The sequence below is a fragment of the Polistes canadensis genome, unplaced genomic scaffold, assembly GCF_001313835.1.
Source record: "Polistes canadensis isolate GaletaPanama2010 unplaced genomic scaffold, ASM131383v1 scaffold_274, whole genome shotgun sequence".
NCBI classification, from domain to species: Eukaryota; Metazoa; Arthropoda; class Insecta; order Hymenoptera; family Vespidae; genus Polistes; species Polistes canadensis.
In genome coordinates, this window is record NW_014569821.1 from 153,945 (window position 1) to 171,811 (window position 17,867).

The 17,867-nt window shown below is 28.4% G+C and overlaps 4 protein-coding genes and 1 long non-coding RNA gene across 9 annotated transcripts in view; 3 read left to right on the top strand and 2 right to left on the bottom strand.

The window, feature by feature from the left end:
* The window catches only part of LOC106790970 (fibroblast growth factor 13-like), an 8,367-nt gene extending 1,437 nt beyond the window's left edge, over window positions 1-6,930 (top strand). Inside the window, exons 2-6 of one of the 2 annotated variants that reach the window (XM_014756264.1) lie at window positions 383-557; window positions 2,583-2,945; window positions 5,075-5,265; window positions 5,355-5,458; window positions 5,816-6,930. In XM_014756264.1, the coding sequence (XP_014611750.1) occupies window positions 2,659-2,945; window positions 5,075-5,265; window positions 5,355-5,458; window positions 5,816-6,004 (771 nt within the window). In that variant the 5' untranslated portion in view covers window positions 383-557; window positions 2,583-2,658 and the 3' untranslated portion in view covers window positions 6,005-6,930. Of the gene's footprint in view, window positions 1-382; window positions 574-2,582; window positions 2,946-5,074; window positions 5,266-5,354; window positions 5,459-5,815 lie in introns of both variants that reach the window. The other variant, XM_014756262.1, reaches the window with a different exon arrangement.
* On the bottom strand, window positions 6,171-8,433 carry LOC106790971 (short coiled-coil protein B). Of its 2 annotated transcripts, none has more exons than XM_014756266.1 (4): window positions 8,042-8,433; window positions 7,727-7,828; window positions 7,533-7,619; window positions 6,171-7,443 (listed from the first exon to the last, which is right to left on the bottom strand). In XM_014756266.1, exons 1-4 carry the CDS (start codon window positions 8,112-8,114, stop codon window positions 7,301-7,303), a joined length of 405 nt encoding a protein of 134 aa, XP_014611752.1. In that variant the 5' UTR covers window positions 8,115-8,433; the 3' UTR covers window positions 6,171-7,300. The 2 variants fall into 2 exon arrangements, with proteins under 2 accessions (XP_014611752.1, XP_014611751.1); XM_014756265.1 differs by having other exon boundaries at window positions 7,709-7,828.
* Window positions 8,434-8,700: 267 nt separating this feature from the next.
* LOC106790974 lies at window positions 8,701-9,690 on the top strand. The gene is made up of 2 exons (XR_001382142.1): window positions 8,701-9,097; window positions 9,199-9,690. It is a non-coding gene; the product is annotated as an uncharacterized LOC106790974 (long non-coding RNA).
* A 918-nt stretch (window positions 9,691-10,608) lies between these two features.
* LOC106790973 (suppressor of cytokine signaling 4) lies at window positions 10,609-13,469 on the bottom strand. 2 transcript variants are annotated; one of them, XM_014756269.1, is made up of 6 exons: window positions 13,137-13,469; window positions 12,261-12,919; window positions 11,853-12,160; window positions 11,671-11,769; window positions 11,186-11,452; window positions 10,609-11,101 (listed from the first exon to the last, which is right to left on the bottom strand). In XM_014756269.1, exons 2-6 carry the CDS (start codon window positions 12,736-12,738, stop codon window positions 10,811-10,813), a joined length of 1,443 nt encoding a protein of 480 aa, XP_014611755.1. In that variant the 5' UTR covers window positions 12,739-12,919; window positions 13,137-13,469; the 3' UTR covers window positions 10,609-10,810. The 2 variants fall into 2 exon arrangements, with proteins under 2 accessions (XP_014611755.1, XP_014611754.1); XM_014756268.1 differs by having other exon boundaries at window positions 11,530-11,769.
* A 639-nt stretch (window positions 13,470-14,108) lies between these two features.
* Window positions 14,109-16,201, top strand: LOC106790977 (cdc42 homolog). Of its 2 annotated transcripts, XM_014756273.1 has the most exons (6): window positions 14,109-14,186; window positions 14,505-14,818; window positions 14,893-15,094; window positions 15,218-15,327; window positions 15,436-15,633; window positions 15,723-16,201. In XM_014756273.1, the coding sequence occupies exons 3-6, from the start codon at window positions 14,917-14,919 to the stop codon at window positions 15,810-15,812; spliced, it is 576 nt and encodes a 191-aa protein (XP_014611759.1). In that variant the 5' UTR covers window positions 14,109-14,186; window positions 14,505-14,818; window positions 14,893-14,916; the 3' UTR covers window positions 15,813-16,201. The 2 variants fall into 2 exon arrangements, with proteins under 2 accessions (XP_014611759.1, XP_014611758.1); XM_014756272.1 differs by lacking the exon at window positions 14,505-14,818 and having other exon boundaries at window positions 14,114-14,186.
* The last annotated feature ends 1,666 nt before the right edge of the window (window positions 16,202-17,867 follow it).

Genomic DNA, 17,867 nt, shown 5'->3' on the forward strand with positions numbered 1-17,867 from the left:
ATATTATAATCGTGAAGGAAAAAATCATTTGAAAAATATTATAATATACTATAACATTTAAAGTAAAATCCAGCCAATTAAATATAATTTGTATTAATTTTTTCGCATATATGTATTCCCATAAAAATCTCGATCAATTTAATCAAGTGAATGAATGAGTGAGTGAGTGAGTGAGACAGAGAGAGAATATAAAAGAATCATTTGAAAAATCTTGTAAAAAAATAAAAGAAATGTGTAAGAGGGTTAAGAAAAAAAAATATACATAACATGAAGAAGGAGGGGGACATTTTGTAGATAGGTAGATAGCTCATTTAGCTAGCTAGCTAAGTTAGCTAAGTTAGCTTTTCCATCCTCATGAAACAAAGACTTATTTTTAATTTAGTTCGGCTCGGGTTGCGGAGCGGTAACTGCTGACACGACGAAGTTCCCCATCGTAGACAACACCGTCATATCTACTATTACACTAGGAAACGAGAAAGAGAGAGAAAGAGAGAGAGAGAGGAGAGTGGGTGAGAGAGAGTGAGAGAGGTGTCAGTCGCGAGATAAACGCGCATCAGGTAGGATACTTGGAAGGTACTGGTCCTCCTTCTAACATTTTTTTCTTCTTCTTCTATTTTTCCATTTCTATCTTCCCCCTTTTCCTCTTAACCCCAATTTACTTCCCCTAATTTTTGTTATTTTTTTTTTTAAATATAATATAATAATTATTCTCCTTTATTCATTTTTTTGTAATCTCAACGAACACGAGAGTGAAAAATAAAAGAAAAAAAAAAGATAACTAAAAAAAGTTGCAACGATAAAAGAATAATTTTGAAATTGTATTATGCAATGTAGGAAAAAAAAAAAATATACGAAGAATAATTAATAAACAACGTGTAAATAATAACGTGCAAATAATACGCGAAAAGATAGAGAGTATCGATAACAAATGTACATTTCACATAGATTGTGCGTAAACAAAGGTGTAATCTTTCAACCGTAAACTCATCCGTCCATTCTGATGGTGATAATGATGATGATGGTGATGGTGGTGGTGGTAGTAGTGATGTTGTTACTGTTAATTATTTAAATTCGAGAAAATACGTATTATCAAAGTAATAATAAATTGAATCCACGAGTTTGGGGGAATAATAATAATATATCATTCGAAAATTGTTTTAAACAATTTGCAATTAGACGAAGAGATTAGATTATTATAACAAAGAGAGATCTTACGATTATAATTAATCGATATAATTTAATTAAAACGAAGTTTTATATTACGAGTGTTAAACTACTACAAACTTAATGAGAAAAAGTGCATTATAGCGTGTGTCAACAATGCATTAAGATCGTAAACAAAGTTTTTACAATGACATTATTTATTTGTCACGTTCTATGAATTTAATTAAAATAATGTTTTTTTAAACAAGTGTGATATATAAGAAAAATCTATTAATTTAAAACGAAACACCAACAGTGTGAACATTTTTTTTTTCAAATTACATTTAATTAATTCGATGATAAATATATTCAATTAAAATATGCAATATTATTATTATTATTTAATATCTTTAAATTAATTACACGAAGGTGTAATTCATTCGGAACAACCTGATATTGTATGTATGCATCATTAAACACAATTATCCTTCCTAAAAGTAATAAAAACGCGTGTATGTTATAAACCGATTCAAATTGAATGGCACACGTGTGCAATTGCAGTGAATGAATATGTATATATGTTGCATATGTGAGTACGTTATATTGACACATGTTTCTTCGGTTCTTCTTCTTCATTCTCTCTCTCTCTCTTTCTATTTCTTTCTCTCTCAATAATTTTCCAACCCGAACGTTCGCAATATTAACAGACCGAGACAACCGCTAATCCTCAACCGCATTATTTTCACCGTTGCAAATATGATATATTTTTATATTTCTCTCTTTCTCATTTTCTAAATCTTTTTTTCACCTGTTAAGGGGTAATCCAAGTTCTTTAAAAGAAATCATTTAAAGCGTATGGGGAAGCTGAATCATTTTTAATAACAGTGCAATGGTGGTAGTTATGATGGTACTTTAAATACATATACATATATATATATATACGTATGAGTGTATATCTATGCATATCGTTTGCACGAGCTATACTTTTTTCCCTGAAAATTCGAAAAAATACGAGCTGACCTGGATCTTTGAGATAAGCAGAAAAAAAAGAGAGATAGAAAAATATAGAGAAAGAAAAGCAGAAACACATCGTTTAATATTAAACCACATCACGCGTTAAATTGAAATAACCTTACCCTAACAAAAATAAACTGTATTTTTGTCTATTTTCATTATTTCTACAGTTTTATTTTCTTAGAAAATAAAAAAATAAATTTGACCGACCGAAATAAAAAGAACATGATTTTTAGGTAAAAAACATTTATATCACTATTATTTTTTAACTCATATTTCTTTTCTTTTCTATATGTAATATCCCCACATCCTCCTCCTGTTATAATTTTAAAATTAGATCAAAAAATCAAAGAAGAAGAATAAGAAGAAGAAAATAGAAAAATATTGAAGTATTTGAATTAGAGTTTTGCGTGTGTTTGTTGTAGGAGGAATAAAAGGAAAAGAAGAAACTCGGACAATCGAGATAAGAAAGAGTAAAAGGGTGGTTTAGGTCGATCGATAATGAGCTTAAGGTGGATCCACGAGAATTTGAAAGCTCCGACCTGCGACGAGGAATGCAGTGACATTGACGACAGTTGCAGTGACGACAGTTACGACACAGATCTGTCGTTTTGTAAAAAGGAATCATCCTCCACTTCCACCACCACCACCACCACCACCATCAACACCACCACCTCCTCCTCAACAAAAATCGAGGACGAGAAAAAGGGATTGAACGGTGATTCTCGTAAGCACAAACTAGAAACGAGGAAACATCAGAACACTATAGTTACCTACGATGAAAACAGGTATTATGCATACGCAAGTATACTACATAGATTACATATATTCTTTACATAAATATATATATATATATATGTGTAAGTTATAGGTACATATTTTGTACATAATATCGAGACTATAAAATGGGAATACAATAATAAGAGTATTTTATATAAGAAGACACATACGTGACATCATTTTATAATTTATAGACATTTTATTTATCCCTCAACTATTTATAGAATTGATTTTTCTTTTTGTCTTTTAAGTAAGAACATTGAATAACAATGAATAGAATCGTTTGGTTGTTTTCTTTCCTTTATTTCATCGTATAGATTAACCCTTTATATGATATGCAATTTTTTAAATTATATATTTCTATTATTATTAATATAATATACTGATATATAATTAATACTCTTTATTTAAAAACAAAAAAATATATAACTTTCGATATTAACTGAGAATTCATTTTGCAATAAATAAAAGATAAAATGTATACACGCATGTGTTACTAAAAAAAAAGAAAAGGTGTTAAAGAATATTCATTCTTTTTTTTTCGAGAGAAAGAAAGAGAGAGTGAAAAAGTAAGATATTATTATTTAATATTACAAAAACATCCCTACGATTAGCATAAATTCAAAAATACACAATTATCGATGAAAATTTATCACATTAAATCAACGACGACGTAGTTTTATTCTTCTTCCCCTCACCGATATGCGCATAAAGTGCGCTCACGTGCATTCATTGATCATTTGACTCGATTAACTTTCTGCTCTAATATCGTAGTGTGGGGGGGTCACTAGGTCTAATAGGTATAGTTCTCGTAATACGTGAGTGGAGGTTGTAATTTTCTACGAAGCAGCTAACTCGTAACTACGTAAACGTGACAATGACAGACATTACAAAATATCCATTTATTAATAAATTCAAATCTGCGAAACTCCCCTCTTCATGTAACCTTTGGTTTAAACCCTTTGAATGCAGTCAATGCATATATGCATTTGATAAAAGTATTCGTGAATTATTAACGTTATATACGTGTGTTTGTTAATATTCATTCAAATAATCTAATAATTGCATTGAGTCTTGCACACGTCGAAGAAAAAAAATGTTTAATATAGTGTAATTGAGATAAAATAAATGAATGAAACAAACACACATTAAAATGATAATAAAATATTTCATCTATAAAAAACACACATCGGTTAAAAGTATTCAACACTCAAAGGGTTAATTATTAATTTAATTACCATCAATTAGATTGGATAAATAAATTAGGAAAAAATGTTGATTATTTATTCGCTATAATGATGAATAGGTTCTTTAATTGATTTTGTATTTTTTTTTTGTTTAAATACGAGAAATTAATTCCTCATTCGTCTAGCGACGACACCCTTGAAAAAACGTTTTCAAACTTAACGGAGTGCGAAAACTCGCACACCGTGACAAGGCACGCTTCATTCAGAAGGCTCTCTGACCTGGAAACCTGATCGGCCTATTTTTTAAAACATACAACACACATGTATGTTTCTAATATAAGCATCACCTCTCGAGCGTGAACTCTTTATATTTCTTTCTCTTTCTATCTTTCCCTTCATAGAACACACGGCGCGGCTTGTCTGTTGTGTTAAGGGTGGATCTCCGATCTCCAGTGACCCTTTCAAACGTTAACCACGCTCGATATTACAATCATGATAATCTTAACGAGGGACATGCATTAACATCGAAGGCTCTCCCTTCGTCGTAGTTAATAAAAATTCTTCTTCATTGCAAACCGGACTATAATTAATCCGTTATTATTTATTATAATATAAGATAAGGTTTAAATAAGCTAACATTCGTTTGAAATTAAACGTTAAAGGGTTGTTTCAATCAGAGTCGTTTATATAAAGTGTGTCTAGAAATTCTTTAATGTGTCCAAATATAAACTTGTCCTCCTACAATTTATTTTTATATTATTTCTTTTATTTAGACGAAATAAAAAATCAAATTAGATTAATATTTCGTAAATAATTTGGAACTCATTCAGGCTAAAGATATTATATAGAAAATATAACGAATACAAATTTATCTAATTAATTAATTATATATATATACATGTTATATTAATTTAACAATATTATTGCGAATTCTAATTTAATTTGTACAGTCAACCACGATACGAGACGTCCGAAGTTACTTACACCCTTTCACCCTACGTAATATGGGATCCACGGCAACCGGCGGAAAACCCAATTTATAATTCCCTCGTCATAAAACTTTACTGTCGTACCGGTTATCATCTCGGAATAACGTCTACTGGCAAAATTCGAGGCTTGTCAGGAACAAACGAGAGACATGGTATAATATCTAACGGGAAACTAAACGTAATTTAAACAAAATCAAATCCCTGTAAATATTTTCTTTTTTATTTGTCGATTATCCTTTAGCTCTTTTACACGTAACACCAGTCTCTTTCGGAGTCGTACGAATACAAGGTGTCGAGACCAAACTATATCTTGCATTCAATAAAAAGGGCTACTTGTATGGAGAGGTAAGATAAGAATTTTTTTGTTATAACACTGAGACAATACTCTAATATCGATCCAGTTGGTCTATTAAACTATCTTGTTAATCTTTTTAAAATATATATATTACATAAATTCAATATTACCAATAATTTTCTTTTAATATCTTTCTTAAAATATTAATTCTAATTATTAATTATGTTGCCTATATAATTTATTTATTTCTAATTATTAATTAATTTGATTAATTTAAATGAACGTAATAAGAAATAAAATTCGTAGACAATTTGATTAGATTTTTGTTCTGTGAAGTAATGTCTTGTTAAAATGCTATTTTCATCATCATTGTCATCATCATGTCTATAAAACGCCTCTGCTTGCAGTCCAATATGAACAAGGACAATACTGAATGGGAACAATGGTCTGTTGGATCTTACGATGCATTTCGATCACGTAAATACGTACATCCCGGTTGGTGGATTGGTATTAAAAAAAACGGACGTGCAAAATCCGGTCCAAGAACGGTTTGGGGACAAAAGGCTATACAATTTTTAGCGATAAGACAAGATTAACAAGATTAAACGTGGGAAATGATGTTTCTTTTTTGTATCAACATTTATGCTTTGAATTTAGATACGCAAAGGAATTTAACAAAATCGCTAACAAAGATGAAGAGAATATAAGAATTACAAAAGAAATACAAAAAACAGAACTAAGAAAATTGTACGCTCAGCATAATCCAATAGAATATAATGTTTATTATAACACTGTGTTACTCAACAATGGAATAGTTTGAGATTGTGCATTTTGCTTGTGCCCTCGAACTGAAACTTTCTCACAAGTCGCAGTTGTAATTCGCGGTACGCTCTGATTATTAACATTCATAATAATTATTCTGCTGCGAACATGGTGCAACAGATCAAAAATATTCGTGAAAATACGATCGAAATATATTCTACATGCTCTGCTTACAGCAGAGAAATTCTAAACATCGATTTCTTACTTACTCGATAATTCTGATCGTAGTATGTGTATGTATGTATGTATGTATTTAAGTACAATATGTAATTAATTGTGTGTATAATGTGTGCACATGGGAGCACACATATGTGTATATGTATATTATATAATAATATTTTATATAATTGGTTTTATCTTCTTTGTACATCTACATACATTGCATACATATGTTATTAGAACTCTTAAGCAAAAGCTTAACGTATAAAACGACTTGTTGTCTTAATAAAGTTTTGTTATTAATAGAAAGAGATTTAGATTTGAAAGACCTAATGTGAAAATATGCTGACCAGATAAAGAAGCCCTTAAGAATAACGTTCGTTAACAATAATTAAAGTAAGGCTTATATTATTTCTTTATCTTATATGTGAATTATAGAAAACAAAAAATTTAATTATATTCTTTGGTAATCGATGATCAATGTAAAAATGTATTAAGTTCCTAACTATAAGCCTCTGCCATTACTTAAAAGCAATAAAAACGATGAATACTATACATATTAAAATATATCCCTTAAAAAGTTAAAAAAAAAAAGAAAACAGTGCTTAATGCGTGAATTTCTGAAAAGAAAATATTCGATTTTCAAGCAAACATATTTACTCTTATAGAAAGTATGTATTTGCTCTAGATAAAGATAATTCTTTTTTTTTTGCTTTCTTTTTTTTTTTTTTTGTTTTTAATAAATACCATATATTATGTACTTTTAAATTTATTATTACATACTATATGGTTCTTATTTGAAAATAAGGCAGCTACAAATATGTGCATACATACTTTTTATAAGGAATGAAAATCACAACTATCATAAGATCCCTGTATGTTTAAAATCATTTTGCAATAATCACAGGAATTCATTTCTTTTTAGTATTGGGACAAGTCGATTGGAATACACTTGAAGCAGACATTAGATTTTCTATATACTGACTTAACACCTGATTCTCACTTCGTAATTTCAAATTTTCTTCTTTGACGCTGTCTACCCTCTGAGACAAATCTAAAAAAACAAAAAAATCAATATATAAAATTTGTTAATAAATTTTATAACAATTAATAACATTTGTGCTAACAAACAATTAAACTTACCATCTAATGTATTTTGTAGTTCCAAGACTTGTGCTATTAACCTTGCTTTTTCTTCCTGTTCATCTGGACTAATATCAGGATCTAAACCTATTGATCACACAAATGAATTCCAAATGAATACGTTGATAAGAAATTCATTATTATTCTTTATACTATAGTTTTGATAATGAACTTACTATTGGGACTACAACTACCATTAGTAAAAGTGGATGGAATAGAATCCATGCTACGTCCTCTGCCTAATGCGTCAGATAAATGAGAAGCGTTATCCAACACCTCTTCTTCAGGGATAATCACTGTATTTAATGACAAAAGGAAAATGCATATTACAAATTGAAGGAAAAAATAAAAAGAATATTTCATACGTCTATACGTGTACTTAAAAGTAATAAATATACTTAGAAAATTTAAATGTACTACTTATTTATGATTCATAAAACATGACAAGCAGTGAGATCATGCATTATCGATATATATATATGCGTCATGCAGAAATAAAATTATTGTACCTTGAGGATCATCATCTGCTAAGGGTATACTATTCATATCATCTTGTAATTTAGCTGTTACAGATGCAGACATCTTGACGTCAGTTATCACTGCAAGAAGAAATCGTAAACGATAGCGAACCTGCGCGTAATGGTTCAAGATTTGATACAAAATTTATCGATTAAACCAATCGCTTTCGATAATTTCGATAATTTATATCTCGATTAAAAAATTAGAAAATCGATAAGACCAATATCCTAAATACAAATTTGATTTTGCTTAGATTTCTTTTAAACTTAGATTTGTACAATGTTAATTTCTAATGTCTGTGCCACTTAATAAATAGAAAGACAATCACAACACACAATGCATGAAGGCAGCCATATGTTTTTCTACTGACATATGCTGACATCTATGGTCAAATCAATCATTAATCATGTTATATCTAGAAAGGATAACTTTTTTAATTTTAACATGAATTTTATAAAAATTCATCTCTTTTTATCAATTAAAAATATCTCTTTTTAAATTTTACTTCTACAAATTTTTACGTTTTCTTTTTTGTTATTATAATTAACAATTCGTAAATTGTTTTAGTCTTTTTATTTATTTGTAATTGGACAAACCAATAGAAAGACTCTAAAATAATCTATTCAAAATTTTCTAATCTAATCACAATATGACGTCATCTATTTTAATCTAAAATTACTCATAATTAAACAATAATAATAAATAGTTATAATAAAGCAGAGATTTTGTTGTATATATCACGTGTGCATAAAATTATTATTGAATTCATTCTTAATCGAATATATAAATTAGTTTTTCTATGGTCGGTGAAATCGGTAAGGCAGTCTGAATAATGTTTTATCAATTTTGATAATTGTACCATAAACGTGTGATTACAAATAGACAAAATTTGTAATATTTTCTGCTTCTATTTCTTAGACAGTAAATTATATTCAACATGAAAAATCCATTACAAAAACTAGTATCTTTCATAGGATATTGGTATTTTCGATACATGCTTGTTACAGAATTATATATGGTTGAACAATGGGAAAGAATTTTCATTCGTATCCTTTATACAAATAATGTTATAATATTGTAACGATTGTGTTATCTATTCAAGGTTTGATGTTCAAAGTATTAAGTATTATTCCTATATAAATTGTAGATGTTTTATTTACAGTGTTATTCTTTACAGTATTTATTTTTAATTATAAGATATTACTTCCAATTACTCAAGTACTAAATTTATTATGAATTCTAGAACGAATATGTAATTATAGTTTTATTGTCTTTCCTTGTCTTTTTATTCATTTTATTCTTTGTAAAGATAACGTTATTAAATTGTTTCAGTTATTCTAATAAAAATGGTGTGATTTATAAAATAATTTAAATTTTAATCGTACAGCTTGATAATTTCTTCAATATGATATATATACATCTACAATTACATTATAATTTTTTTAAATGTATTACCAAGAATTACATTTAATTAATGTAATGTTGTAGAATGTAATGTTAAAGAATGTAATTTTGTCAGATACATTATTATATTTTATATTTCGTTCTTTGTAAAAAGAAACTTTATCATTGATTTATATATGCATATATTGGTATTAATATTATAATACAAACTGCAAAGAAATAATAAATTTACTAATTTAAGAACTTCTTTACTATATATGATATAAATTATAATTTGTTATTATATATATATTATATAAATAGTAGAAAAATATATATATATAATATATTTATATATATAAGGTGTTAAATACATAAGCAATATCTGTACACTTAATAAATATTAAATTTTATTTTTAATAAGAAATTAGTTATATATGAATAACCATCAACCAATGTATTTAACAATTTTAAAGTATAATAATACATGGTTTTAATAACCTTACCGATTTCAGAACAAAACAATGTATTTCATTTATATTATCATTTAAAAATTAAGTAACAAATTTCATATACTGATTGCACTTCAAAGATAAACACAATTTTGATCAATATTGAAATTGTTACGTATTCAATAATTATGAATACTAACACACAGATTCCATGTGCTGATATTTCACATTGTAAGTAGGCACATTAGGAATAAGAATATTGTGATCGTTACTGAGAATAGTTTTACAAATGCATGTAAAGATGGAATTTTACACTGTCGGATGCATCTTACAATAAATGAAGTTTTTGTTTTTTTCTAATCATTGAAATAATTATAATATAATCATATATAAGTAACTAATAAAAAATTATAGATATCATAAATGTCAATTTTTTCTACATATGCAAGTTATATGCATGTGTGAATTAATCTTTAATCTTATAAGATAGCAAATAATTTACAAACTTTTGAATAAATTTGTTTAAAATCTTCGTAATTAAGTTTATGAAAACAAAAAACCCTTCAACTCTGATGATCAACTACGCGTGTTGCGACATATTTACATATTAAACTATCAAGTTTAACAAATGAATTGCATACATTTGCCACTTGAAAATAAGTGCTGCTGCTGTTACAGCCGTCTAGAAATTGTTATTATTTGAACCAAATCTACTATTATTGTTTTTTTTTTCTTTGCTGAATACATTGCTAAATATGTGCGCTTTACTTGCTAATATTGCAGAGACATTTGAAAATTTTAAATAAATTATCAGCTTTGATATTATGTTGTGCATACACCACAAAAGACTGTGGTAGCAGTACTGTAGATGCAAGGAAAAATTAATAAAGCAAACGATATTATTTCTACATTATATATAAAGGCTCATATTAAAGGTAAATATGATATGGATCTCGTATCTGTCTGTAAATCATTTTCTGTGTCTAATCTCCTAACGCGCACTCTCTGTTTATAATGGTACTCTTTGAGATAACTTTTAAGCGTCTTTGGCAACTGCAGCTTATTTATACCATCATATGTAGTTCTTGTAGTTATAACTGCTCTGCACAAGTGTTGTAAGGGAAAGGCGAAATTACGATGTAATGGTATAGTCAGCATAGGTTCGAAGAACATACAACAGGATGGGTCCTTGTAATGTTCTATTAAACCACACACCTGTAAACATATAACATATCACTAAATAACTTCTATTATTCCAAAAATATAATGATGAGAAAAAAAATTTATTTGAAAACTAACTGTTTCAGATGCGTAAACGCCTGGATCATGCGAATCGAAACTAAATTTGTGATTCCATTGTTCAATTCTCGCATGAAGAGATCGTCCATATTTTCGAAAGCTTACGGAGAATAGAAACTCCTCTTGTGCAGAATCTCGTAATAAGAAGGTTCCTTCTTGTTTACCTTCCAGTAAACGCTCCGCTTCGTAACGGTCCATTTTACCCCAATAAAAAGAGCATGCTGTTATTGACCGTAAATCTGGTACAAGACAATGCACATAATCGACCTATGAGCAACAAACAAATTACTGTTAATATAAATGTATATAGAGATTTTATCCGTCGAGGAATAATTAGTAATTACCTGCGTATGTGCAGGTCTTTCAATATTTGGAATTAATGTAAAATCTATTTGAGATAACGCAGTAAGGGCAGCAACTTGAATACCAGCATGTACTTGAAACAACGCGGCCAAACTATCTACTGTTATACCATTTGGATGCACCTGTATACCCGATGAATAATTAGGTCTGTATCCAGGAGGAGGTTCGACGCCTTCTTCCATCTCTCGTGCTCGTTGTAAACGTGCCCTTTCGTCGCAATCCTTCACAAAAAAAATGAAAATTACATTTTTCTTTGTACTTAATTTTAATCAATATACAAGGATCATTATAATAATATATATACCTCCATAGGAAATTCCTCTGGATTAAATCTTGACAAATCGATCACAGGACTCGGTGGCAGAGGACCAAGAATTGGACTTTGTGGTGCAGATCTACTATTGAATACAATTCCTTCACCCATTGGGTGTTCTTCGGTTCTTCTATAACCAGTACATACACAATCTGAACTACTGTTGCCTTGACCAGGAATAATATCAGTGTTTTTGGATACTTTACTCTTTGCAAATTTTAATACCCAATTACTTCTTTTCTTTTTTGAAGATAAAATGTGATTACATAGTGGACTTTGATCCTTGTTCCGTTGTTTACCTAAAATGATAAGTAACAAATAAATATACTAAAAATAACTCAAATTCTTTAATACGGATCTCAAGTAATTCAAGTTAAATCAATAATTTAAATGACTCACTTATTCTTTTCCCGAACGACAATGTTTTTGAAGATCTTCTTAATGGAGGAGTTCTTGGACTATCTTCGGAACTACTACTACTGTTGCTACCACCAGAACTGCTGCAACATGCCTCTTGTTGTCTGAATGGTATCTCAGAATTGTTAATATTTCCATTACCACGAACTTGTTTTATGTCCTGAGTTTCCACCGGTTGACTGTATAAAGATTCAAATCTAGAATTGTGATTATCTAGATCTAAATTCAAATTATGATTTCCCAAATTCCCTTCCGATTTGCTCTCTCTATTTGGAATAACATTAGAATTCAAGACAGGTACATTCCCATTATTCTCATAATTGGGTAAATTTTCTGTATCATCTTGGTCAACCATTTCCAACGTTGATTGTTGTTGCAATACATTAGAATATATTTCTGCGGATTGTTTATCACCATCCATCTTAAAAAATTCCCTGAGACTAGCAAAATGCTGTCCCATCGTTAACTCTATAGACAGGCATTTTATGGCCTCAAAGATATTTCTAGTATAACGTTCTGTATCAACAGTATCAATATGTTTATACCGTAATAATACAATGATTGCACATTGCAAACTTTTACTTTATAGAATTTTGTAAGGCATTCAATTTATTCATTAGCTCTGTCATATATCAATTTATCTGTAACAAAAAATAAACAGAAATAAATTATTATACAAATTTACATTAAATGCAAAATATAAAAATAATGTGTCATTATGTCGTAGATATTTAAACGTGTTCCTCGTGTTTATCATTTTCTTGTAAAGATCTAATTGTAAATTTAAGAAATTAAAAATGCATAAAAATAAAAGCAATACAATTTTGTAATATAAAAATTACATCAAATTATGTTTACCTCGATATAAATTCATTGTTTACGGATATTAATATACAAAAATAATATTTTAAGGCATTTGCAATGAAATTTCGCGATGGCAGCTAGAATAGAATCACGTTTAGACAGGTTCAGACAAGTTTTGACAGGACCTCAAGTAATAATTACTTTAATTCGTACACTATAACAACACACTTATAATTCACAACACTTTATCCGCTATGAAATAATGAAAATCGTTTATTGGAATATCAATAAATTCCATGTCGAACGTCAATACGAAAATATACGTAAAATAGTCAAAACACGGACCACTGCATCATCAGCCATTTTCCCTAACTATCTCATGTCTATCTCTTTACCATTCGTCATTGGTTTATTTTAAAGAAGAAATGCAACACTCATGTTAAAGATCATGGGAGTGATCGTGGGAATACTTTATCCTTACTTCCGGAATCTCAATTACAATTAATCTATTAAATTATTCCCTTTTATAAATTCATTTTTTTAATATCTTTCATTTATACAATAATTATCAATATATAAAATGTTAATACATATGTATATTTATATAAAAATGTTTTTATAAATGAAATATAAGCATACAAAAATTCAAGACTAATGCAGTAATTCATCGACCAATGAGATTTCTTCTACATTCTACTCATAATTTAATTCGAATTGAAATAATTATAAATGAATATAATGTTTGTTTATTATTAATAATTAGTTTAAGCTATTAATTAATAAATTATGTTATTTAAAATACGTATACATATTTAAACAAAATGTAATTTTATATTTATCCCTATATTGAAAATAAAAATTATAAAATAATTTTTCCATTTAACAAATAATTTGTATAAAGAAATAATCAAATATTGAAGAGTATATTTGTAGTTTGTAACATTATTTTTTTTTGTAATTTTTTAAATAAAAATTCGATTTTTTCTGTGGACGAAATAGAATTGTAGATGGCAGCCTTCGTTAATACTTCGTTTGACACGTGTACCCCTTCTTGAATGGTTTAAATATTTGTGACAGTATAGCGTTGTCGACGCCCAGTTATCCGTAAGTTTTTTAATATCCGTTATTCATATATTTAATTGTTGTTGTTAGTATAAGGTGCTTTATTATTAAAAATTTAATAAGAACAAGATTTTAAAGTTTGAATTATATTAAGATATATTTATAGAATCTAAAGCCGACTAAATCTATCGGTATATTTGACATAATAACCAATATGGCGTCTCCAAAAACAATGTTCCATTAATGAGCTTATGCAAAAAAGTTTTTAACAAAAGTGGATGAAATTGTTAACGTACTGTTTTATTTATCATTTATTCTATTAAATCTTTGCTATATTGAATACATAATACATATTTGCAGTTGGATTTGCAAGGGGACTATATCTCAATATCTGCTTCTTAAGCATATTCCTATTCCAGTTAAAACTATTGCAGTAGTGTTCGTCAAGTTTCAAACTTTTCTATTATAATAGTAATATCTAATGGATAAAAAGTACTTTAACGATTAAGTTTGAAAAAGTGGAGTGTCATCTACAGATAATGAAAAGTTAAGATTATTTTCATACGGTGTGTTATAAAAGAGAGAACGTTGAAATGTTTTATTGATATCGAATGAATAGTCTGTTAAAAGTTTAAGTTATTAACAGAAAGTGTATGCTACTGCGCATTAAAGTAGTAAGTCTTAAAAACTTTAATACACTTTTATCATAATGAATTGATTACAAACATTTATTTTATCCTTGGATTAGGTCAAGTAAAGAACAGTGCAAAAGATGCAGACAATAAAATGCGTTGTGGTTGGAGACGGGGCTGTTGGTAAAACTTGCCTATTGATTTCCTACACTACGAATAAATTTCCATCAGAATATGTGCCTACGGTGTTCGATAATTATGCAGTTACAGTCATGATTGGTGGAGAACCATACACTTTAGGATTATTTGATACTGCTGGTAACTATAAGTAATATATATACTTCATCTTATGTTTATATCTGTATTCAAATATTTAATAATGTATTCTCGTACAAATGATATAATTATATTGTAAAAATTATATTGTTATATGTGTTTAAGGTCAGGAGGATTATGATCGACTACGACCACTTAGTTATCCACAAACAGATGTATTTCTAGTATGTTTTTCTGTTGTATCCCCGTCATCTTTTGAAAATGTTAAAGAAAAGGTATGTTTGTTAAGTTTATAATATACATTTGTATTTATCATACAAGATTATAATGTTACAAACGCATTCTTTATAATTATATTTAATATTCTTTTTCTTTTTTTTTAGTGGGTACCAGAAATAACTCATCATTGTCAAAAAACACCTTTTTTACTTGTTGGTACACAAATCGATTTAAGAGATGATGCAGCGACTATTGAAAAATTAGCAAAAAATAAACAGAAACCTATAACAGGAGAACAAGGAGAGAAACTTGCGAAAGAACTGAAAGCAGTGAAATATGTAGAATGTAGTGCTCTTACGCAGGTATGTCATCAATGATGAATTAATCTTTTCCTTGTATCAGTGAAACACAAATAAGAGTTTATTATATTTTATATTTTTATATTTTTTAGAAAGGTCTAAAGAATGTTTTTGACGAAGCGATCTTAGCAGCTTTAGAGCCACCAGAACCAGTTAGAAGAAGACGATGCGTTGTCTTGTAGGACGTGATTGCCTCCTTATCGAACGATTGGCTCAATATTGTCGAAGATTGTGAGTTTTATCGTACGGTGCATGCAGATTATTTTATTGAAGCAATAACCACACACTGAATAAGACAAAACAAGGCTTAACGTGTTGAATATCAAAGAATGAATATGCCTACGTTAATATAAGGCATTGTTTATCTAACGATATTAAAAGAACTTGGAAAGTCAAGTGAAATTTTGTATTGAAAATCGATACGGCAATTACAAACTATTTGCATGTTTGCATTTCTCCTTAATTAGGGGTATTATACTTTTGTAACTGTATAAAATGTCGATCGCAACACGCAGATGTGGATAACCATACTTTTGTACATAAATTACATAAACTTATTTATCTTATACAATGGTGCGTAAATGTGTCTTATTTGTAGGTAGAGTTGTCATTTATATTGAACCTATAAGAATTATATCAAGGAGAATACATGTATATATACATATATATATATATATACATACATATGTATATATATATATATTTTTTAAAATACTTATGAGTGTATTAACAAACGCGAAGTATGAGTTAATACGTGAAATTTTTCTTCAGGGTGACTTGCGATTTTGACGTTGACTTTTTTTACGATCGCATAAACGAAACAGTTCCACACTATCCAGGATCGAAGAAAGCTCGTAATAAAGAATGTACCATGAAAGCTGCAAAACTTGTAGGATATTTAAAATGTAAGATGTTTTTAACAACATATTAATAGCGTTTTTAATAAATCATTTATAAAAATCATGTAAAAAAAACATCTTGTTTAACGAATTACGAATAATGGAGATTGCGTATTCTAAATATCAAATATTAGCTATTCAATCGATGAATTTATTTTATTCAATAGATAATTGAAAGAAATGTAATTCAATATCGTATTAACATTGATATTTATATCCAAATCCAATGTTCGTAAAATAGAAAATCGATAATAACTGGATACTAAAGCTTATAAGGATTATATATCTAATTTTCATATGTTTAGTATTTATGAATAATAATTCTTCGTTGCCACTTAATCTATTTAGTATCACGAACCAATAAATCATTTTATATAAATATATTAATCCTTATATATATATCAGTTACTCAAAGAGAATTCCATAAAAATATTAAAGTTAGTCAGCTATGCACACTACTCTAACGAATAGATTTATTGTAATATTATTATTGAAATTCTTTTCTTCCAATAATATATTATAGATATCGCATCGAAACAATCATTAATTTTTTCAAATAAATATATATAAAAATTGTTAAAAGTATTGAATGCGATCCCTATTATCAAAAGAAAAACAAAAAGAAAAAAACCGGATATAAACGTAGAAGAAGTATTTGTAATAAATATTTTCAAGGATCCAGGAGATGAGAAAGGCCGAGAAGATAAGTAAGAAATACAACTATCTTCTTTAGAATAATTTTTACTGATCGTAATTAGAGATAACCAGAATACAATACGGATAAATAGTATATTTCTTTTTTTTTTATTTTTTAATTCCCTTTATTTTTTTTTGTTGTTTTTTTTTTTCTAACAAGACATTATTTCTCATTTAGATGCCCGTTCACCGTAATACGTGCCATATACACGTTTGTTCCATGGGACGCCATCATATTTTTGTTTTCTTGCATAATGGCGGTTTGATGATCGTCACGAGGCTACGGCGAACACGACGATCAAAGAAATTTTCATTCACGCATTGGATACAGGCACACTTATGATTAACGGATTCACTGTGATCATCATCTATAACGTTGCCCTTATCGAGCAGCGAATTCGTATCGTATTTTAATAGGCCAGAGTAATTATTATTGCAGTCTTCAATGTTTCAGAGAGCCATTCTACTTTCGTTTTTCATATTTCGCGGATATTCCTATTACATATACATATACATATATATATATGTATGCGTTTTACATTAGCTCTCTTTCTCTTGTAATTTTTTTTTTTTTTTTTACCAATTCCATCTCTTTCTTTTCTCTTTTTCTATTTTTTTTTCTCTCTCTCTCTTTCTTTCTGT

What these genes read in the sequence shown, in the direction of transcription:
- LOC106790973 (XM_014756268.1), bottom strand. Translation starts at nt 12,738, where the DNA reads ATGGGACAGCATTTTGCTAGTCTCAGGGAATTTTTTAAGATGGATGGT. An exon ending in CAGAGGAATTTCCTATGGAG is followed by an intron (nt 11,770 to 11,852) that starts GTATATATATTA and finishes TTTTTTGTGAAG; the next exon opens with GATTGCGACGAAAGGGCACG. An exon ending in GCGTTTACGCATCTGAAACA is followed by an intron (nt 11,102 to 11,185) that starts GTTAGTTTTCAA and finishes ATATGTTTACAG; the next exon opens with GTGTGTGGTTTAATAGAACA.
- LOC106790977 (XM_014756273.1), top strand. Translation starts at nt 14,917, where the DNA reads ATGCAGACAATAAAATGCGTTGTGGTTGGAGACGGGGCTGTTGGTAAA. An exon ending in AGGATTATTTGATACTGCTG is followed by an intron (nt 15,095 to 15,217) that starts GTAACTATAAGT and finishes TATGTGTTTAAG; the next exon opens with GTCAGGAGGATTATGATCGA. An exon ending in AATGTAGTGCTCTTACGCAG is followed by an intron (nt 15,634 to 15,722) that starts GTATGTCATCAA and finishes TATATTTTTTAG; the next exon opens with AAAGGTCTAAAGAATGTTTT.
- LOC106790971 (XM_014756265.1), bottom strand. Translation starts at nt 8,114, where the DNA reads ATGTCTGCATCTGTAACAGCTAAATTACAAGATGATATGAATAGTATA. An exon ending in AGCAGATGATGATCCTCAAG is followed by an intron (nt 7,829 to 8,041) that starts GTACAATAATTT and finishes CATTAAATACAG; the next exon opens with TGATTATCCCTGAAGAAGAG. An exon ending in TGGTAGTTGTAGTCCCAATA is followed by an intron (nt 7,620 to 7,708) that starts GTAAGTTCATTA and finishes TGTGATCAATAG; the next exon opens with GTTTAGATCCTGATATTAGT.